This window comes from Catharus ustulatus, chromosome 9 (assembly GCF_009819885.2).
Source record: "Catharus ustulatus isolate bCatUst1 chromosome 9, bCatUst1.pri.v2, whole genome shotgun sequence".
Taxonomy (NCBI): Eukaryota; Metazoa; Chordata; class Aves; order Passeriformes; family Turdidae; genus Catharus; species Catharus ustulatus.
In genome coordinates, this window is record NC_046229.1 from 19216069 (window position 1) to 19239894 (window position 23826).

General features: G+C 41.0%; 1 protein-coding gene across 2 annotated transcripts in view; it reads right to left on the bottom strand.

The window, feature by feature from the left end:
* The window catches only part of DPYD (dihydropyrimidine dehydrogenase), a 341070-nt gene that overhangs the window by 46110 nt on the left and 271134 nt on the right, over positions 1-23826 (bottom strand). For both annotated transcript variants that reach the window (XM_033067795.1, XM_033067796.1), the window contains exon 19: positions 18899-19041. In XM_033067795.1, coding sequence (XP_032923686.1) covers positions 18899-19041 — 143 coding nt within the window. The remainder of the gene's footprint in view (positions 1-18898; positions 19042-23826) is intronic.

Consider the following 23826-nt stretch of genomic DNA (forward strand, 5'->3'; position numbering starts at 1 on the left):
CATTGTTTCTTGCCATTCCACTGGATAGTCCTGAGATGAATTTGGATCCAAGGAAGTGTCTCAGCAATAGCACTCATTAAACTGACCTGTTAGTATGGGGGGAGCATTGCCAGGCACAAAACAGAACAGTCCCCTTCTGCCACTCATTGCAACTGGGAGGCCAGGCCACTTTATTTTAGATACTTCAGAAGCACAGATAGCAATATAGCTTTATATACATAAAGAGTAGTGATCCCTGACCTGCAGAGCTTAACATGTAAATGCAAAACTACTGACAGCAGAAAATAGTCTGATCATTTACATGGGTTCTTCTAGAGCATGTTGGGGATATCAACTCAGGCTTAAACCCACAGAGATCCCCAGCCAAACCAACAACTGAATAAAACCCCCCCTGACTGTTGTCTGAATACCTTCTCATTAGCTAAACTCTAATCAGCCATCAGTGACGAGGTGCAGGGTTGATTGAGTGCCATTAATTATCATCCCTGGAAATGCTCTGAAATTCCAGATGTGTCAGTGTTTTCAGCCTCTGATCCAGCTTTTATTGTAAAAGCTGAAAGGAATGCTCCTGATAATACCTTGACTCCGTGAACACAGAGTGAGCACAATAATGAAATAGCCACCTACTTTAGAACATGAATTGGACATGCACAAACACATCCACACTTCTTGGATATATACTATTGTTTTCCCCATTTCAGAAATGACAATGCAACTTGCAGTCCTGAAGACAGGTACACATCACATTGGGAAATACCATTTACTACCACTGAACAAGAGAAAAAATAAGGGCAAACTAAAGAATAAGCACAGTAACATTTTCTATGCAGTGCATTTACATTACAAAAAAAAAACCTGTTTCTCTGGAGAAACAGTGTGGGCATTAATTAGGTGTGTTATACCTTCCACAGGCTTCAAGACTGTAGTCTTTTTTTTAAAATTTTAATGGCAATTATAGAGACCATCATAATTACTTCCCATACAGGTTATTTAACTGCAAAACTCCACTGGTGCTTATTGAAACCTTTCTGCACAGCAAGGAATTCTCTGGGTTTTTTTAGTGCACGGGTATCACTTTTATTATCTACTCTTAAAAATACTAAAACTGTAAAAAAAATGCAGTTAAAAGCCATGTCATGTCACTTGAAACAAGTTCAGACACTTTTGTCAAAATGCTGAAATATTTTGACAGGATGTATACACATGAGATACACGCAAGGATACCTGTAATAACCTCATAAATAAAGAGGCTTTTACTGTTTTCCAGCTTGTGGTGCAGTGTTATGAACTGCAATAATATAAAAATGTGTGGAAGATAATAACACCCTAAGAGCTAACTATTTGATGCCTGTGATTCTATATGCAGTGTAGTATTTGTCTTCCCTGGAAAGCCAAGAAATTTGCAAAACTGAAGACAAAATGCACTTTTTAAGAAAAATATAAATCTCTGCACTAAAGAAAAAATGTTACATGACATGGAAAGGCTTAGAACAAACAAGTGGTTTCAAACAATCCTCTTCTTCTGTAGAAACCTTATGACTATGGTGCCCAATGATGTGGATAATTAGCCAAGGCTTGCCTTTCACTGATTTCACTGAGATGAAAGCAAGTGCTTATGTTTATGGGCCTTTCCTAGAACAAAAGAGTTTCAAACACTAACACATACAAAAACAACTGAAATAGTTTTGCCACGTTTCTGGCAAATTCCAAAATTCTGAGCTTATGTTGCACAAATCAGATGGTGAGATTTGTATTTTAGGCTTGCTGTATCTTCCATCAATCAGTGTAGAAGCCTTTGCTGAATTTTAAAAGGTGCTGAACAAAGTCAGGATAAAAGGTCGCCATGACCCATCAGCCATGACAATTTCTACACCACAGAGAGAGGTTTTTAGCATCATACCTGGCTGCCTCTGAATCACCAGTTTAAATGACACTGTGTCCTCTTTTCAGCACAAGAGAAGCGGCAGGGCAATAGACCAGGTGAAACTCAAACTCAGGCATCCGGAAAAATCACGGAAGAACTGAACCAGCCCATCTCCACACCTCATTAATGCCCCTGCTCTGCTCCAGCTGCTTGCCCTGGGAACAGGCACTTGCCTCCCTTGCAAGGCTCAGTGCTGAGCCCCAGCCCCCTCTGCTGCAGCCCAGGCACTGCTGTATCCACAATGATTGCTCCCACCTCTCATTTAATGCCTTATGGCACCACCTCAGGAGGGGATGAAGGCAAGCAGGGCTGGCTGAGCAGCACCATCGCGCACTGATGGAGCAAGCAGCCCTGCCTGCCAGCCCCTCTGCCCAGCACCCTGAACAGCACTGAGACTTCACAAGTGAGAGCTCACCCCTGCTGTGCCGTGCCAGAGCAGTGGTCTGCACCCTGTGGCCAACAGAAGCCGCTTTTGGACCAGTGCACAAAGCAGAGCGTGCCTGGATCCGTCGCTCGTGTGGTTTGTCAGCCCAGGTTCTGGCAAGCAGCAGTGCTGGGACTTTGCACAGCAGGGATGGCACCTGTTTAATATCCCTTAATCCTAAATAATCCAAGTGGATCTGTTTAATGAGTAAATTAGCATTCAGCTGTTCACTGACCCAGCCTTTCGCCTGAAACATTTAGGTAGAAAGTATCTTCTGTGGGAGATGAGACAGCCCTGTGCAGCATCCTACGGGACACAGTGAAGTCCAGCTCACAACAACGCTGCCAGCTGTGCTGCTGACAAGTGCTGTCCTGCTGTCTTGCTCGTGTTGGACACTAGAACCTGGACTAGAAGACAAAGGTGCTACGTTTTTCCTCTTTAGGAAGGTAACATGTATTATTCATATTGCACCAATATGCAGAGAAATAATTTTGCACAAGCTTGGTAATAGAACTGCTACAATTTAATTTTTAACATTGGATCTCCTTCCTTTTCTCCCAGATCCAGACTCCAAATGATTACCCCTTATATCCCAAAAGAGACATCTAGGCCAACATGCAATGTACCATCAACTACATGTGCTCTCAGTATTCTGAAATTTAAAACTGCTCAGCAGAAGTTACAACACTAAGTTACAATTCTAATCTTTGCAAACATGTCTGAGATACTCAAAGACACAATACCTGCTTTGCTGCTGGTAAACATACACCAAATTATCTCACTGGAGAACTGGGATGTGAAATGAATCACAGGTTAAGACTCTAAGTATAACTGTTCTGCATAATGCAATGATGGGAGAGGCATGCAAAGGTCCATCCTGATGTCTTTCCTAAGAAATGACCAGTCTGCTCTATCACTAAATAAACATAAAAACTGAGTTTAACTTCGTCATAAGATCTAGAGACATTACAAGTTTTACTTGAGGAAGTGGAGTAAATTGTAAGGAGATTATTACTGTGTAAAATAATTTTTACAAGTTAAAAGATTTTTATTAAACATTCACATGAACTGAAACTTTCAATTCATATATTTTGAAGTTCACTACTGGAGACAAGTACTTTCCTGTCCATCACAAAACATTGTAAATGCCTTTGCTGTAGCAGAATCATTAAACAATAAAGAGCTGCCAATTTCTGAAGTGTTTACTGAGGCAAATCCCCCGCACTGCTTATTGAGAGCTCTGTCTGTAAGACCTTTCAGTTTTGTTCATAGCCTGTGTTTCAGCAATGGGAAAAATACCCAGACATTACATTTTATTCCTGTTTCACTCTACGAAAAAGTGGTTCCTGTCCAAACTTGGGCACATGCTGAGGGACTGCAAAGAAAACCTGTGCCACACAGGCAGAATTTGGACAGAGTGCCTGAGGCATTTCCAGCCAGATCACCCAGTAAGGCAATGCCTGTTCAGTGCATTTTCCCTTTGGGAGATCTTGTTGAGGAGAAATCTTTTCCTGTAACACTAGAAGGGGAAACAGTGAAGTTCTCTTTAGGCTGTGCACTCTCTCTTACCCTATGACCTTCAGTTTTTACATATATGGCAAAATCCCAGCTGGACAGGGGATGATGGTGCCAAAAATGAACCCTACTCCCTACCTGCATTATTTCCATTCCATCAATAGCTGGGATTTCAGCAGAGACCACAGAGGAGATGAATATCTAGACATGCTTGTGGCAGTTTTTCCCTACACTACTTTCACCCAAGAGGAAGTATTGTGCATAATCTCATATACTGCTAGATCACTTCAAAAGACTGCAGCAGGTCAGAGAATCTAGCCTGTTCAAGAATGTGCTGTTTGCAAGAAGAGAGTAAGTATTCTTGGTGTGACAAGACCTGTCTGAACAAAAATCCTGTAATGTCTGGCAGCTGTTGTACTCCAATTTGAAATTCTTTCAAAGCACCCTTAGAAGGCTTTGCAAGTGAGGAATTTCTTCTGGGAGACAATAGCTTGGAGAAAATTTTAATTTTTACACCCCTCTGAAATATATGTATCTCTCCTGACTATATGGGTGTAAAATAATTGTCACTTTTATGAAAACAGAAGTATTCAGTAACGAGGCAGATGGGTGGCAGTGATACATGGTCTAGAAGTAAGAAGATTGATGGGTATATATTTGTATATACAAATGCAAATCACATAGCTTGACTGTTCTACCATATTAGTTTCCATTTGTTGTAGCTGTACAACATCAAAGCAGTGATGTCTCCATATATTGCATTTAGTGGTAATGTAACGGACTACCAAAAAAAAAAAAAAAATCAAAGTGAGAGTTTCTAAGTAGTTTCCTGGCAATTGAGACAGCAGGCTCTTTCATCTGTGCTGTAACTGTGGCAGTGCATTGATTTAAACTCCTTCTGAGATCTCAAATGCTTTTATATTCGTAGGTCTCACTGGCTGCTTTCTTTTTCGCCTTTTTTCCCCTTCAAATGATAAAATTCTAGCATTTAGCAGAATGCCATCTTGCTTCCCCAGAAGACGGAGACTTATTTCAGTTTGGTTCTAAACTGCACAGAATTTGTAAATAAAATAGCTCTCAAAATGCCATTTGATTAAGAAATTGGCCTTTGACTTCACAATTTCTAATATTCTGACCACAGCAAAGGGATAAACAACTATTATTCCTCTGAGATACCTGTGAGAAGGTTTACAATGCATTAAAAATTGCACTTTGCCATTAATTTAGTTGACTCTTAAATATTTTTACTAGTATGCTCAAATTGTAAACAAGAGGTTTACAATTTTATATTATGTTTTCAATATTAGCATTAATCATCTTTCTGTAGAAGCTTTCTTTTTCTATTAAAAAAAATTCTTCCTGGTAAGTATTGAAGACATAATCAATTTTGTTGTTGGAGAAACACTTATGAATGCCTGAGCCAGTATTTAATATCTAGGTGAAGCTACTGCTTTCTTGGTTAGGTTCTATGGATTAGGATTCTTGGGAAAAAAAACCTGAAGCTGTGAATGAATGCAAGATGGTTCAGGAAGAATTCTACTTGTGCCCACCTCTGTATGTATATGAATTGCCAGCATTAAGAAGGCTAATTTTATTGCAGAGGGCAAGAGCATTATGATAATCTGGGTGAGGCATGCACACAATTTAGGATTTATTCTCAAAGGCAACTAGCAAAAATTGACTTGACTAATGGCAGAGCTTTCTGCTCCGTGCAATCTACATGCTGCATAACTCTTGCCTATGGAAATGAAAATGTACATTTTCTAGCCCCTGTACAATAATTTAGATGTGCCCTGAACTCCAAAGCAAAAAGCAGCAGACAGTGCACAGGTTGTGTGGCACAGTGCTCACAGCAATGTGGCACGAGCTGCAAGGTGGGAGCATGCAGACAAACAGCATCTCCTCTGTTCCTACAACCTTCAGGACACCAGAGCCAGGGAAAGGCTGCCTTGATAATGATGCTTCCTCCTCCTCATGTCTGGCTGAACACCGACTTACCAGAACACTAAATGCCTAGCCTAAATTATCCTTGCTATCTAATTACTACTTCTGCTAGAGGGTTGTAGGATTAAGAACATTAGGGGAAGTGGTTTAGCAGACAATGTGGTACAATCTCGGGGAAAAAACCTCAAGACTCTTTGTTTTAAAGAACAAATTTGTGAAAAGAAAAAGCTTCCAAAATATTGATATAGTACAGATGGAATGATTTGATTCACTCACATTAGCTGCTTAAATGACTCTAGAGATATAGGTTAGCAGATGGGATGTTACTTAACAAGTCTTCAGATACTGGATCGACACAAAACTGAATTGGATGATAGCTGATAGCCTTTTTAAAACACTATGACTGAACTAATATACATGAGCTAATGAACTTCTATTTGTTTCAGAGTCTAGTACAGCTTTCAGAAAGCAGTTTGAAGGATTCATATATTACATCTATGCATTGTGGGGGAAAAGCTCACTTAATCTTTTTCACTGTGTCCTAGACTTGAAGTCCTAATCAGTGGAGGGCTAACTAGCAACACTGTGAGGGATAACAAACAGAAGGAAGATTTAAAGATGCTAATAACTCCAGGCCAAGCTCTGAAAAGCAGGTAACTATTCACATAAGGCTTAAGAAATCCATATTGAAATAAAAATAAATAAAAGGACTGGATAGTCCTATGCCATGTGGGTCTCAGTAAGTCAGTGAAGTATTTCACATATTTTGTTTTACCTGAAGAAATTCCATCAGACAATCTTGAGATAAATTGTCATTCTAATCAAAAGTACAGGCCAATGCCAGTAAATAATGGAGCTCAAAATTACTTTAAAACAGCCCATGAAAGACAAGCTTATGGGATAAATGCTGTATTTCCTGCAACAGCTTGGGTCCTCACTACAACAGGACAATACAATTCTGACATAGTGTCAAGCAGAGCTGAGCTGGCACTTCAGGAGCATCGAGGCAGGGACTGCAGGTACAGAAATATGGATGCAGCAGCTGGGCAGCAGGAAGAGCCCCACAGTGTGTGCTGAAGCCACTGCAGCCTCCTGACCCAGGCTCACAGAGGAGCTTCCCCAGCACCAAGGGGATGGCTACTCTTCCTGGCAGACAGACCTCAAAGTACCTGCAAGACAGATCTTGTTCATGCAGTGCACTCCAGCAACCCTGGGCAGTTGTGAGTGGCCAACAATAAAGGAGGAGAAAAAAGCTGAGAATCCATTAGCCACTTATCAGATGAGGGCACGTCAGGAGATAAGAGCACTGTAAGATATCCTTTAGGAATGCTACCCAATGCATTAATTCCTAGCCTACTCAAATCTGGTTTTCCTCCCCTTAAGTTCTCCACTGCCAATTAATGTATCTTTGATCTAAACAGCTAAACTGGATGTTTGGGAGGGGAAACTGGTACTTATCAAGGGACCCTGAATGATGCAATTTTGTATCCCATGTCTTTGAGAGGGGAAATGCAGAATAAATCAAGAATTTTCAGAAGGCTCCCTGAGGTAACTGTGGGTTTTTTCCTTGTCAACCACCCTAGAGGGATGGTTATATTTCCTTATCTCACTAAAGCATTCTGTCAGTTCTTGGAACTACAAAGTGGACCTTTATGCAGTAGGTGGGCACACAGACTGATAAAAGTGCTGATCATGATCATCTTTCCTAAGAAAACAAATATGATTCCACATGCCTTGAGCATTGAGGAGTCTGGGAAACAGCTTCATAATCAGCCATGTATAGCAAATTGCATCATTGTACTGCAGATTTACAAAATGAATGATGGCTTTGAAAGCAGATGAACTAACTCCCCTCGGTAAACAGTCCAATCACATAGAGAGGTTCTACAACTATCTTTAAATACATGCTGAATATCACATCTTACTTCATTTATTAACACCCAAAGGTCTCACCTCTCTAAGTACTGTTCTGAAAAATGAAATCCTTCAGCTCTCCCAGTGGTTCTGCAGCTGCTGGGACAGCATCACCAGTTGTGTCAGGTAGATTTATTTGACCCATTTCCACCAGCCATAACCTTCAGCTCCAAAGGAATTTCTATAGCAGGTACCAATTAAGTCACTCAGATCTGGTGGTTTGAAGATAAAAGTCATCAAGCATCATTACACAGCAGTGTTTTTAAGTTTTTGTTTTCTGAGAGCAGGCCAACAGGAACAGAATCATCTCTAGAAGTGAGTTGATCAACATTTTTGGAAAGGTGTGTTTGTCAGAGATGAGTGTAGTTCTAGGAAAGTCTGCTTTTCAGAAAAGAATGGTGTTCTGAAAATAGTGTGGAAAATAGTTTCAGAAATACCAATATGTGCTGTTTGACAACATGAAATGCAATGGCTCCATTTAACTTGAAAATGTCTGTTTTGCAATCCAAGTTAATTGGAATGAAAAGGTCAAAACCAAAATATGTTGCAAAAAGACTGAAATAGATTTGATTCACCCAAATAATTTTTTTCCTTTAAATGTGCTAATTCCATACGTTTTCAGAATTTTGATTATCACTCTAAACTGGAAAACTTTTCCATGCTTAAACTTCCCTGTGATAATAACTATTTCCTCATCACTGACAATATTCAGTTTCACTAACGCCTAACAGATCCAGGGTAGACTTTCCGTGTTTATCCCAGGACACTCTGAATCAGACACAGCAGGGACTTGAGATCTATTTTGATTAAATGAAATTTGTCAATGAAAAACAGTTCCCTCAAAAAAATTTTCAACAAATTCTAATGAGAACCATCTACTGAGGGACATCCTTCTGTGACCAGCATTTTGAAAGCTGCAGACCTCTCAAAATCAAACAGAAAAGCAATTTTTCTATCTTGGAACCTCAATTCAATCCTGCAATGATTAACCCCTCATCCTTGTGAGTCTTTCCCTCTAGTACTCTCACATTATATTTCAGCTAAAATTACTTTCATCCTCTATCAGCTTGCCTGTACAAATTTGTGCAGCAGCTGCTGTGTCCATTGAAGAGTGAGATTCATGTGAACAAAATAGTTCTGACCCTGTGAATCCTTCGTGTCAGAGATAAAAACCCACTTCCATGTTTCCTTAGGGATTGTTTTACCTATCTCCGTCCAAATAACAAATATCAGCAAGAAAAGCAGCGACATAACTCATGATATTGAAGGAAGTTAAACCCTTTCTTAAATGTACTGCCAGCCTCCAAAATGCCAGCTTACAAAATGAATGCTTTCTCTGTTTCTTTTGTTATAATTGCATGGATAAAAGAATCCCTCATCAGGCAGATCAAGCTGTGTCAGGGGGCTTGTGCCTTAACAGGAAAAAAAACATATTGCTCCCTCCTTCCTGGGTGGAAAACCCACTTATCTACCCCTGGGAAAAGCAAAAAGCCAGTGACCAAACTGCAGCTAGCCCAGCACCAAGCCCTATCTGAGCAGTGCAGGACCCTGCCTTCCCTGAGCACAACCTCTTCCACTGCTTGCTTTCCCTTTCTTCCTTTCACTGCCAGGTACAGCCTCTGAACTGAATGATCAACAAAGCTGCTATGATACAAAAAAGAAAATTTCTTAAACGTGTATTTTGTTTGTATGACTGACAATGTTTCCAAGAAGAACTTCTCTGATGGCAGAACTTTGCAATACTATAAGTTTTATGTTCTCCCTTTTTGGAAAACAAGTCCCCTGCAGTTACAACACATATAACATTAAAAATAAAATTAAAAAATCAACCCCACAAGAATTTTCCCCAGTATTATTTGAGATGGCAGAAAGGAATAAAGAAACAACATTTTCCACTGTGTTTATCTTGCCTTCTATTTATTTTCAATATCCAACAAGGATCTGAGTACGGTTTCAGAGTCAATCTCCAGTCACCTCCACATGTACTCAAGAGAACTCAGTCTACAACAGAGCTTCATGTCTGAAAGCAACCTGAGTTGAATAAAACTTGCCTGTAATTCCATCAACAATTAACCAAGCCTCTTGTGAAGAGTCATCTCCATGCTGCATTTACTTTGTAAACTTCAAACAAAACTCATTCAGTGTCAATTCACACCGTGTGCTTCATCTGCATGGGAACAGCTCTGTGCATGTTCATGCAAGAGAGCAGCAGCATGAATCCACATCAATAGTGTGAACCCACATTAAAAATAGGTGCAGCAGTACTGGGTTTTCAAAGGACAAGCAATATTGTGGATCCTTGGGAGAGATGGGGAAAGACATAGTGCCAAAGCAATTATTCTTCCCATCCCCTCAATTCTTAAGGCATTGCCAGAGCCAGGGAAGCAGGGTAGACACCCAGACAGAGCAGGAAAGGGGAGCAGACCCAGTGTTCCCAGGAGAAAAAATCCCCTGCTATAAGGGAGTGACCGCTGTAGGACAGCATTTGAACTGATGCTCAATTGAGACCTAATTGTTAGTAAATAATTATTACCATATAGTGATAGTTGAAACTACAGTAATTTCACGAATACAAGCCGCACCAATTTGACTAAGATTTTGCTCCTAAACCGGAAATGCGGCTAATAATCAGGAGCGGCTAATACAACCTCAGAAGTGCCTGCCAGAGTGCTGAGCCGAGCAGCTGCAAAGTCGGCATTTTGCGATTGTTACAAATCGCTACTCTGTTGCACCGCGGGTGGAGCCTGGCTCCCTGTAGGCAGCACGGGGGGCGGGGAGAGAGGCGGGAGAGCTCTCTTTCCTCCTCTGCCACAGCCCAGGGGAGAGACGGGGGGGGGCCCGGCGCCGCCATTGCCGCAGCCCGGGGAGGAGAGGGGGGACCCGGGCCGCCCCTACCGCGGCCCGGGGAGGCGGGGGGAAGCCCGCGCCGCCATTGCTGCGGCCCGGGGAGGCGGGGGGAAGCCCGCGCCGCCATTGCTGCGGCCCGGGGAGGCGGGGGGAAGCCCGCGCCGCCATTGCTGCGGCCCAGGGAGGGGGGGGAAGCGCGCGCCGCCATTGCTGCGGCCCGGGGAGCCGACAGGAGCCCCGCGCAGCCATTGCTGTGGCCCGGGGAGCCGACGGGAGCCCCGCGCAGCCATTGCCGCGGCTCGGGGAGCCGACGGGGTGCTTTGTCCCCGCCCGCCGCCGCCGCGGCAGGAGCGGGGAAACTCCGTCCCTGCCCGCTGCCGGCGCCACGGGCGCGGGAAAGCTCCGTCCCCGCCCGCCGCCGCTGCCGTAGGAGCAGGAGAAGCTCCGTCCCTGCCTGCCACCGCGGGGCAGCGCCGACCCGGGGTGACCGAGCCCAGAGGCAGCGGCGGCCGGCCCCGAGCTGCAGCACCGTGCTGGACCACCTGGCCCCGTCAGCGGCCCCTAGCGGGCCGAGCCTGCACAGCCTTAGCTCAGCCAGTAAACCCCGCCCTCCCGCGCTTCTGTTAATAATTGCACGCGGGTCCTCGCTGCGAACGACAAAGCGGCTTATATTCGGGTGCGGCTTATCTATGGACAAAAACCGAAATATTTGCCAACACCCAGAGATGCGGCTTATAGTCAGTGCGGCTTGTATTCGTGAATTTACTGTACTTTGCATGAGAATTCATTATGAGAATGACAAATAGCAATTGTTACAGAATAAGCTTTAATTCATTCTTACAAATTTATGAAATGACAATCCTATCTATGCAGACTTCATTTTATAGCTGGTGAAATGAGCAGAAATAAAGGAAAGCTAATAGATAATTCCCGTAAGCAGCTCCAAATAAAATGTAGAACTAATGCAAAACTGCATCAAATAAAAGGCATTATAAGTGTTAAATTTAGTCTGTAACTTTATAATGTACTGATTTGAATATTGCAACTTTTCATTAAAAGTGGTAAAATAATATGTAAGAATCAATAATGAAAACCTGTTCTAATTTGATGTTTTTTACAACTATAACAAAAAAAAAACTTTATAGATTGTTTTTGTTTGGCAAATTCTGATTTCTTCTAAAAGAAATTCTCACAGAAGATTCTCACTATCAATTAGCAATTTCTCTCCCAATCGTCTGTAATGGAGCAAGTCCTCTAATTACTTTTTGTTTTATTAGCAAAGACAGACAGTTGAGAACAGGTTGAATTTCTGTAATTAGCACTAGGCTAGGAAGAAAACAGAAAATAATGAAATGTTTTCAGAAGTGAATTCTTGGGTATGTCTGTCCCACCTCTTTTCTCCCTTCCACATTCATTACTCTTAGGATTTTATGTCGACATGTTCAAACAGCACTTTGTTCCCTCTTTTGTTTCTGCATGTACTGCAAATTTCATCTCTGCAGAGAATGGCCACTCCATTCAGTGCTCTAACCATTGAAGACTTTTCTCAGTGCATGGCTCTGTAAGCAGTGGAGCTAATGATACCTGGCTTCCAGCAGCTCTGTGTCTCCTGGTTGGGTTCTCTGACGTCTAATAAGGTGTGACTGCCAATTAAAGCCTTTCCTGTGGCTGACACAGCCCGAACAGCGCCGTCCCATGCGGGTTCTCAGAGGTCTAATGAAGGGGAGCTCATAGTGTGCTTGTGCTCACAGTGAAGGAATGTAGCCACTCTCTCTCCTCTGCCTTTTCTGTTTCTCAAAATTTGTTAGAGTAAAACACTTTCTCCCTTCTGGCAAATTTCAGTGAAAATGACCACAAAAGCTCAAATGTGATGGAAGATACTCAAATGGATGTACAAATACCTATCAAGTTTCTCTGTAAATACAGACTAAAAGCTGCTCTTTCTACAGGAGACTACACTTATCTCAATCAAAGAACTTACATCTGAAAAGTGGTTTTGCCTTAAGTGGCATTTTTTTCCTTAAAAATCTCGGTGGGTCCAAAGTACCATCCCTTGAATCTTGTCTCTTATCATTTTGGTAGCCTGACACTGCATCCAGCAACCTAGTCTTCCTTCATCAATTTTTATCATGAGAGAAGAATCACGTCTAGCACCATAACTTCTCTGTGTCATGGACAGATTTGTACAGAAAGGTTTTGTTCTTCTACCCCTAAAGCCACAGCTGGTGTCAGCAACCTCCCATGCCCAGTTGGTGCCCAAGTGTGCCTGTCCTTGGGCTCATCTGCCCTTGGAGCACTCTGCCTGGCACAGAGCCCCATGTGCTGGGGTAAGGACAGAAAGGGGCAGAGAAAGGGATGGGCTCTTTGGGAGTGCAGGCAGGAGAAGCACAGCCCTGCTGTGCCACACCATGGCACCCTGTGGCATGCAGGGTTGAGACTTGCAGCCATCCACCCGACTCCAACCTCCTCATACAGGGCTGAGACAAAGGACTCTTTGTCTGCATTCAAAATCATGGCTATTCATTGCAAAACAAAGTATTTTTTTCCCAATGGTTATCAGTAGAAACTTAACCTGGGATTTTAAAACACAGGACCAGCTCCCTCACTCCCTCCTCCCATGATCTGAAAGTCTTTTAGTTCTTCACTCTGCATTAAATGGCATGAACACTAATTCCAGGATGAGAATTTTTTGGCCTGATCTAATCCTCACTTAACTAAGGTATCAGAGTCTTCACTGACTTCAACAGACACTGGCACAGGCTAAAAAGAAGAGTAATGAAGTGCATGGAGAACCAGATCTCCACTTTGCATTCTGTAGCCATAAAAAAAGGGAGTTCCTTACAGGGTTTCCCATTTGCACAAATACAATAACAATACTGTCTCATAGATCAAGTCCCACGATTTTGTGATGGAAAAGTCTGTTTATTCACACACAAAGGGCCATCCTGCTGTTATAAAAATCTCTCCACTAAATGCTTCAGTAAAAAGCCTGCTGAAGAAAAAATAATAATCAAATTGTCCCGAATCCCTTGAGACTTCTGTTCCAAAGAGGTACCAACAAGAAGGCTTGTTGAAAATATTAAAAAACCACAAGCAGTCTCACAAAAACCACTTGTGTTCCAGGTTGGAGGGAGAGTTTATCTTAGGCAAAACTCATTGCTATTGCTTTCCTGTCATGGGCTGTCCCATTTCCAGAATGGTTTTGTTCTTCCTCAGATCACAGGGAACAGCACTGCAGGGCACAGGGAGAGCACTGCAGGGCACAGATCAGCACTGCAAAGCACAGGGACAGCACTGCAGGGCACAGGACAGCACTGTAGGGCACAGGGACAGCACTGCAGGGCACAGGGACAGCACTGCAGGGTACAGGGACAGCACTGCAAAGCACAGGGACAGCACTGCAGGGCACAGGACAGCACTGTAGGGTACAGGGACAGCACTGCAGGGCACAGGGACAGCACTGCAAAGCACAGGGACAGCACTGCAGGGCACAGGACAGCACTGTAGGGTACAGGGACAGCACTGCAGGGCACAGATCAGCACTGCAGGGCACAGGGACAGCACTGCTGGGCACAGGGACAGCACTGCAAGGGACAGGGACAGCACTGCAAGGGACAGGGACAGCTCTGCAGGGCACAGGGACAGCACTGCAGGGCACTGCATCCCAGCCAAGAGGAGGTGAGGGAGGATGAAACTGGATTTGTAAAAGGGCCCAGGGCAAAGCCACAGCTGTCCCACTGAGATGCAGCATTCCATGGGTGGATTTTAAATCATTGCTGGGTAGAAAACCTTACAGACATGCATGTCTGCAACAGAGGACGTGTGTGATGCCCCACTTTGTGAGAAAAGACATTTATTTGAAAAGGAATCCCTATTCTTTACATGAAAATGAGCAATATTCCCGATGAACAAAGTATTCCACACCAGAATAAAATGCTGAAAGGTTCTACCATGAAACAAGTATACTTTAGAAAGTACCCCTTTGGTCTACCTCTTTTTTTCAGTTACATCTGCTAGAAATAATGACTACAGAATCTCTTTCAACAAAAGGTCATTTATGTCAATGGACAGAACACAGAGGATCAGATCACCTACTGTAATTGCAAATTAATGCTCTACTGCTAATGCATTAACTACACAATATTGATCTACAATTGAATCATACAGGCTACTGTGAAGTGATTTTTACTTTAATATTTTTACGCTTTTATTGCTTTTTCCATAATGCATTTTCTCTTTCCGCTGGAATTTTCTATAATTGTTTCCCATTTTAATTTCCTGCAGCAAGATGACTTTAAAAAATGTATGGCTCTTTCAAAACCTTGCAAAAATCTAACAAACATTAGAGTGACAGGTTAAATCACAAACACATTGCAAAACATGCAAAAAAATTTGATATACATCTAATTTTGATAAATTAGGGCTTTAAAAAAAGCTTACTTAAATTAGAAACAAAATACCTCAGCCTCACTGGAAAATGGTAATAATGACATGCATCACAGAAAGGGGCTTCCAGACATTCCAGGAGTTCCTTGTATACATTGAGGGCAGGATTATCTCCATATTAAAATAGTGGTTGCTTTTTATGTTTTTTTTCCCCTTTTTTGTTTTTTTTTTTTAATTTCATGCCTTTACTAAAAAGAGGTTGGTAATTCAGGTATGTTAAAAAAACTATAGTGTTGTGGAATCAGCTGAAGAATGACTGAACTGTTTCAGCATCTTCAGCGAGAAATTAAAAAACAAGAGGGGTCTTTCTGCAAGTATTTCTGAAATCCAGGAAGGGGAAGAATTCTCTGTTAAATTACTGTAAAAAATCTTAAGCCCAGCTACTACTGACTACAATAACCTAGTTTGTTTTCCACACCTGCTGCAAAACTCCTTACATCCAAACCTTTTTGTGAGAAACAATACTAAGGAGTTGCCCTCCATCTTCTAAAGCAGGGGATAGAACATATTTTGATTACTGAAACTCCCCACACCATTTCCTAATATACCTGCTTAATACCACTTGAGGTGGTTGTGGCATACAGCAAAATACGGCTTACCACCTGACTCCTGACTTGCATGCCTGTGTACAACAATTTTGCAAATGGAAAATAAATCCCTGTGTTTTAAAAATAAAAGCAGTTGGAAAAAATAATGGAGAACCGATTGCAGGTAAAATATCTGAAGAAGAAAACCTGATCTTGCTTTTAATGGAAGAACATTTATTATTCATAAGCCTTTCCTCTAACAGATGTGCTACATTGCAATTAAATCCACTCACACAAAGCATCCTTATCATCCTAGGCCATGAGCATCCCGCTCCCACGGCAGAGGAGACACAGGACTCTTGTTGGGATGCAAGGGAGGGAAGCCCAGGGGCCCAGCAGGTGCTGCCATCCCAGGCTCCCCAGCTGGGCTCCGTAGACCAGTACAGCTGTGCTACTCTGCAGTGTGGGACATGGTTAATGCTGATGACCTGAGAGCCCCACCCTCTGCAAGCCCTGCTGGGGAGCAGGGTGCTGAGAGCAGGGACACAGCCCAGTTTGAAGCACACTGCCTCTGTGGCACAGCTGGGCACAGAGGTCACTCCATCACTGCCAAAGCCCAGGCTGCTTGCTTCCTGCCTCTGGATCACTCACAAGGCGTCCTCGTGGCTTTGGAAATGTGAAGTGAGGTCACAAAATGTAAGCCTATCTCTTCAGAACCACCTCCAACAGTATCCAAAGCAGGTACTTTAGATAAGGCTATGGGACACACACAGAACTCCCCAGTACAGTCCCAGCTCCCACCTGCTTAACTCAGGGACTTGGTATGCAGTGAATCTTACATACTGAATCATTCAGTGGATCACTTCATTTGATATTACCTGCAAATTCTGTACTCACTCTGTGTGTCAGAAAGCAGAAGTGAATGTCAAAGCTGTAAGCAACAGACGTTATGGCTGCTGAAGGAGCAAGTTGGGTATTTGACACCAAGGACATGTGAGAGAGATTGGGATTCAGGGAAAAGAATATTAGTTGGCTATTTGTGTGACCTTGTTTAGAAGGAGAACAATGGAAACGATCCTCATAATCCTAACTGGGGTCCAAAGATGATCTGTGGGATAAGATAAGGGTGTCTTCTGTCTATCACAACGTGTCTCATCTGAGAAGCAAATACCTTTCAGTCTAGTCCCAGTAAGTGCATTTCTTCTACAACTTTCTATAGAGATTACTCATTTCCTTCTCCCTTCCATCTGTCCTTCCCATCATGAGAGAAAGACTTATGGCCTGTATTCACAATCTTGCATGAAGCTTACTAAAAGTTTATTTTAAAATGGATGCAATGGAACTAGTTCAGATCCTTACTTACACAGACACTTTAGAATCCATTTATCTGAAATTACTTCCCTACTTTAGTGGAACAGAAAGAAACCACTCAAACTGAGGATATTTTTGATCCAGAGGAGTTTAAAATCAGTTCTAGAGGTGACTTAGGTTTCACCAAGTTTAACTTAAGGACAAAATAAGAGTTTTTTCAGCATCTCTGGGAAAAATTTGTTGAACAGAGAAATTATTCTGTAAAGGGCAAACGATCTGTATAGATCCAAGTCACTTGTGGAAGCCAGTTTCAGAGAATATGATTACTACTAAAAAGAAAACAATAATTAATGTCTTATAAGTCAAATAGTCTTTCTCTCAAGCACTGACTGGGATGTCTGCATGAAGTTAGGTTTCAGAATTTCCCATTACCATTGGGAAAAATGAAGAGGAAAAGAAAAGAAAGAATGTAAACCAAAACAGCTACACAAGCTATATAAAATAAAAGTGCAAGAGTGACATTAAACCCCTTGATTTTTAGTCATCCAGAAACAGATACAGCAGGCACAGAACAGAAAATAATTTCATTCTGTGTAGTTCAGATCATGTAACATTGCTGCAGACAAAGCAATTGAAAATGCAGCTATATTAGCAATAACAAATGAAATGCATCTAATGCATTAAAAAAATTCCTTGTCAATCCTACTTTTTTTTTGTAGACAAATACTGCCCTGTAGTTTGCACCACTACTTAGTGTTCATATGGAAGAAGCCTCTCAGACAATGTTTTTCAAACTTTAAACTTTCAAACTCAAAATTTTTTCAAACTTTATCTGTCCATGATAAGGAAAAGTCTGAATCACTTTAATACAACTAAAAAAAAAAGAAAAAGGAAATGGTGCTAATAAATCCAAGGAACATAGTGAATCTATAAAAAAAGGACAACCTTCTGCTTCAGCTTCCAGAGATGCTAACTTTGATGTGCATTAAGAAACCCAACCAAACCAAAATACTGAGCTGGCTTTTTTTTTTTTTTTCCCTTTTTTGGTGAAACATAGCAAACAAATGACTAACCACAGCAGCCACTGTAGCTGTATCAAAAGGATGGTCACACTGAATCTAATTTCAATGCCAAAGTGAATTGTGGGAATGAAACCACTCTAGCCATCCCATGGAGTGACACAAAGCCAATATTCACAGGATCCACAGCTGCTGTTGTCTATGGTGGGACAGACAGATAAAGGGACCCAACATCTACCAGAATGTAACAATATACAGTGGAACAATATAACATGAAGACCACCTGCTCCTAGCCATTCTAACACACACGCTGCAATGGTGCCCTGCCACGCCCAGCAGAGCAGGGATGGGAATGAATTTTGGCCAATTTCCTGGTGCCTGTAATAGAGGCCACCAAGGCTTCCTCCCATGGCAGGGACTAACCAACCATGCAGCTCAAACCAACCCTCAGGCAATGCAAACAGCCTGCACTGCTGAATGCAGCTCACACCTCACTGCAGACCAACACCAGCACCTCATGCAGCGGGTGCAGCGCTACAGCTCCTGTTTCAATGAACATCCTGAAAGGACACAATTGTCTGGACAAACAAAAGTTACTTTAAACTGGATCCCTGTGAGACCAACCTAGGACCCTTTGGAAGCCCTCTCACCTTGAGAAGGCTCTTTGCAGAAAAGAAGAACTGATAATACAAGAAGAACAGATAGGTCAAGCTTAATTCTGTGTCAACCCTGTTTGTACAACAAGGGAGAGAGATGTTTCAATTTTAAATCATCTAATCCTGAGATAATAAGTACTAACAAACTCATGGTTAGCTTTTTCTCAGACTGGTATTGCAATACCCAAAGTTTTCTTTTGGCAACTCCTCTTCCTCCTCCATGTGAAATGAATGTTTCTTAGCAAGCAGCATGAAGTTAAAAACATGAACTTCTTTTCAATGGTAGAAACACCACACTATCCAAATGTTTGAAAGGCAGATCCATTACAATCTTAATCACAGTTACTTTTAACATTTTAAAGAAGTGGTACCTGTAAGACAGAAGCTCCACTGTGTAGAAACTGGAGCCCAGCCTCAGCAGAATCGATGCCTCCAGTTGCCAAGATGGGAAATCCCGGGAGAGCGCGGGCGATGGCAGACACTGCGCGGAGGGCGATGGGCCGGATAGCATTTCCTACAGAAAACCAGGCACTGGGTTAGCACATCCCAACCACCCTCATGGTCAGCAACATCAGCAACTAACACCTGATTCTGAGTGCAGAGGTTATATTCATTCACAAACTGACACCAAGTGGGTTTCAAGTGGTATCAACATTGTAAGGCAAATTCTGCATGAGTCTGGAATACCGAGAATTGCAGAAACATTTGAATAAACAGTGCAGTTAGCTTGAACATTTCAGCTGATGCTCAGAACAAAGACCAACAATGTCTGAGACAGAAAGCAATACTTTACCATGCAGTACACTGTAGATAAAGAGTTCTATGTTTCTACATAAAGAATCAGGTTGATTTTTTTAACCTAAATGTTGTCCAAGTAAGAGCAAACTTCTCATTAATTTATATTCAACTAAAAATGGTTTAAAAGTGCTATTTCACTGCACTTGAAATTTTGTATTTTATTTGTTTCCCCTTCTGGATGTTTGTCGATTCAGATAATTCTTTAAGTAAGCCCCATCTAACAATTAATATGATATTCAAATTCTCAGAAGAATAAAGTATATTCATTTATGACAATATCTCCAAAACTGGAGCTCGTATTTCAAATGGTACATAGAGGTTGACTCAGACACCCCCCTGCTATATTTAGAGGATTATGATTAAAGTCTGAATACACTGTGTCTGCAATGTATCTGTTTTGACTACGTTCTACTGATGGTATGCAAATATTAAAAAATGCCTACAGATGCTGCTCATTAAATGATGTACAGCATAGATACATGACACTTCCAGTTATTTTTTAGGGTAGTTGGGATTTCTCTAGATAACCCCCACATTATTAAAATTTCTACTTAATTTAGAGAAGCTTTAGGATAATTTGATGCCATCATTGGACAACAATAGTGTAAGAGAGGACACATCACTCCCAGAGGACCTGTATGGCTGTGGCTGTCAGGAAGTTTTCTTCCCCTCTCAATACTGAATGAGGTAACAGCAACTAAACCTAATGCACCTGAAAGGGACAGCCTAACCCAACATGCACTACTGATATGTCTTCAGGAAAAATAGAGTCTGATAGGTAAAAATGTGAAATCTCACCAAAACTGCTTTAAAGCATCAAAGATCCTAACTGAACAGATCACAGAAAGGATGTGCAGTTGAGCAGGAACTTTCCCTATGACACTAGGGACTATCTCCCATTGTTTGGGCTGGATTGATTGTAATGTGTTTGAAAGGAACAGAACAATTCTTTAAAAGAGGATGACTGCTAAGTGTCCAAAGAGCAAATATTGTGACATAATTAATGGTCCAGCCTTAGAGAAATGCTTGAGGGAAAAGAAATGGAAATCATGCTGTTTGCTCTGACAGATTTAAAAATAAAGCCTTTTGGAAGGTATACAGGCCAAAACATACACTACACAGCCAAAACCACTGAAAGTAATCTCATCAAAAACAGTAGTTCAGGAAATACTTCAAATACTCAGTTTTCAAAATTGAAGCTAGAAGTAAGCATCAGACTTGCTACATTGCTTTCAGGCTGACAGAGCTCCAGAATCTCACTGTGATGAGGTAGCTGTTTTTTAGAAAGGTGAAAGAACACAGACACTGGGAACTCTGAAATCATGTGGCTATAAGGAAATTTCTTCCCAATCTGCTTGGAGGCATGAAGGTTCATACAATAAAATCCCAATGTAACTTTTAAGAGTTTGCTTTCATTGGGGTTTAAAGGTTTGTAGACCCTTGGCCTTAAAGATACCTTGTAGCAAAGAGTTCCACAAGAAAATATTTCCAGAATATAATTAGCCCCCTTCTCACTTAAATGTCTCTGTACATGGTCAGTACAGGAAAAGGACCAACAATTTATTTAAGGTTTCAGCACAATAGGTAATCAGAAAGGCCTTTGCTCAGCCCAAAGAAATCAAGTATATGATTCAATGAAGTCTAGCAGAATTAGCACTGAGACTTAGAATTTATTATGGAACATAGGTACCTTTTAGTACCAGCTGAATTTGATATTCATAATATGAGTTATTACTTACATTTGGTGATTAGTAAATTAGTGATAAATTGATATGATTGCAAAAGTATTCCATTCATTTATAATTCACCCAAATGAATTTAAAAACATTTCAGAAGTGCTTCTGATGAGAGTAAATAAATGGATGTAATGACAATCAGAGGGTTCACTAAGGTCTCACCATTCATCCCAGCATTTTTTTATTAGTCTGAGTCATACGGAACAAGCTGCAGCCGTTCTCCCTTACACTTTCCATCAACAGTTCAGAAGCTTCCCCTTCTCTATGAAAAGCTGCTGGGCTGGAATACAATGTGATTTACTTGTCATAGAAATCCTACTGCCTAATGAAATGGTGAAACAACCTACCAGATTAAAGGGGAAAAAAAAGGCAAATAATAAAAACAGTAGAAATTCAAGCTATTTTTAAAAAAAGGCAAATTAAAAAATAAACCAAAAGAAACCCACAAAAACCAACAACAAAAAAAGGAAATGAACACTCAATTTGACTAACAGTCTCTATTTTCCTGCATTTTCATACAAGTACATAGGAATGTAATAAACTCCATTACAGAGATTTGTGGAGAAGGAGTTTTTAAAAGGTTGAAATAAAGGAGATTTAATGCCAAATTTTAAAGGATCTGAAAGTAGTAGTGGGAATTTGCAGAACGTTTTCTGATAAATCCAATGGTATTTAAGAAGCTGAGGTCAAAATCCAGCATGCATTTGAAAGACAGCTCACATACTAAAAGATAAGCATCTACTACATACTTTGACACGTTGGGATCTGTAATTCCACTAGTTAAGCACCCGTAGCTGAGGAAACTGCTGATATGGTACTCTCCTGATAGAAGTGCTACAGCTGCTACCAGATGCTAGATGTGGCTATCATTTACCTTGCTGTACAATAATGAGATTTAATAAACAAAGTCCATTTATCAAGACCTCAGGCAGGCGAGTGAGATATAAAAATGAAAGACAGAAAAATAGCTCGTGGAGATGACATGCTACTCTGAGTTGAAAGCTACTCTTTCAAATCTCATTCATTATGGAAGAGATATTTGCTATTTTAGAAAGACATAAACAATGAAATAATTGTAAGATGTGAAAGTCCCTGACCTTTTTCTTGCCTTAAAACAAAGAGCTTTGGCTTTCTTTACCTTTTTTTTTTTTTTTTTTTTTTTTAATAAAAGGTAAGACTTTTTGGACTATCAATCAAAGAAATCCAATAGTGAAAACACAACATGAAGGAGAAGCAGAACATACATCAATCAAACATCTCTCCCTCATCAGCACAGGTAGGCAGAGCTGTTCTTGTCCACTGAGGATGGCAGGCTGATGACAAACTGATGAAAGGTAACATACCTGCTTATTTGTTTGCTAATTTTTTCTTAGGAAGTAAAAAACCCTCTACCAATGCTAGAAGACATGTTTTATCATGACTTCATAAGTACTAGGAGTCCTGAGAGGACTTGATCCTGTCAAACACCAAAGATCTTCACTAGGTTGAGGCTTGAGAGCCAAACCTTCAAGAAGCCTGGTGTTAAGTTTCAGGCAACCCAGGAGCTTTGGGAATTCCTAGCAGAAGCAATACAGATTTTCTGATCCCAGTGATCCACCAATGGGAGAAAAATAATCTCAGATATCTTGAATAGTGGGCTACATTCTCACTTGCAAAATATTGGACCAATTTGACAGTTTAAAGTTTTCAGTGCATATATGCAGCAGCTCTAATGAGGCCTTTTAGTAAAGATGATCCAGGTCAATTAAAAAACAGCCAACAGAGTCAATTCAAACTGAGACTGAATCTTGAAACAGTCTCAATGGTCTTCATCAAACTCTATATATGTTTCTCTACAACAGAAACAGAATTTAAAGGAGAGCAAACTCTCATATCTTCGCATAGTTGATCAACCCAAACCACCAAATTCTTGTATCTATGGATACTAGATGGAATAAATATGAATTTGGGTCAATTCTCCCCACACTGTGCATTTTCAAGTAAAATTATTTTTTAATTTGCATTATATTATGTTACAAATTTGAGATTTAAACCACTGAGCCTAAATATTACACAGAAGAAGCAGCTGATACCTAATTTTTTACTAATAAGTCACTGCTAAAGTCTGTGCTGCTAAGAAATGTAAGCCCCCAAATCTAAGAAAAAAATCACCTTTCCTCCCTCTGTAAATATCTTCTTGGAAGAAAACTGACATGGATATCTCCAGACTGCTAAAATTAATCATGCTGATGACAAAGGAACCCAAATAATGGCAGCAAATAACAAACTTGGCATTATACAAGGAAAATGGTCTGGAAAAGTCCAGGCACTGCAGATATCAATCCAATGCTTTGGAAAGTAAGTAGGTAAGAAAGTTTGGAGATCAGGAAAAAAGCCCAGAAAACACAATTCTTTAAGACATTTTCTGCATACTGCCCAACACTGGTGATCAAAGTACTTTACATAATCTGCATTTGCAGACAGTCCGGGGAAACTTGCAGGTTACACACAAACCATTTGCATCACGTTCCTTCTGACTGCAATTATTCTGCTCGTTCTTTCTTTCTGCCACCTGTAGGTGGCCACCATAAGCTACACTTATCAAATAACTCATTAGCAGGGTTTTCAGTACTGTCATATCCAGATAATTAGCAATTTATTTAAATAACCAATTTCTGTGGAAATAATTGCCATGGAATGCCCCGAACCTACTTTTTATAAACTATAATAAAAGTGTTAAGATAATCCCTGACATTTGCAAATGCCATTAGTTCACCTTTCCTTTT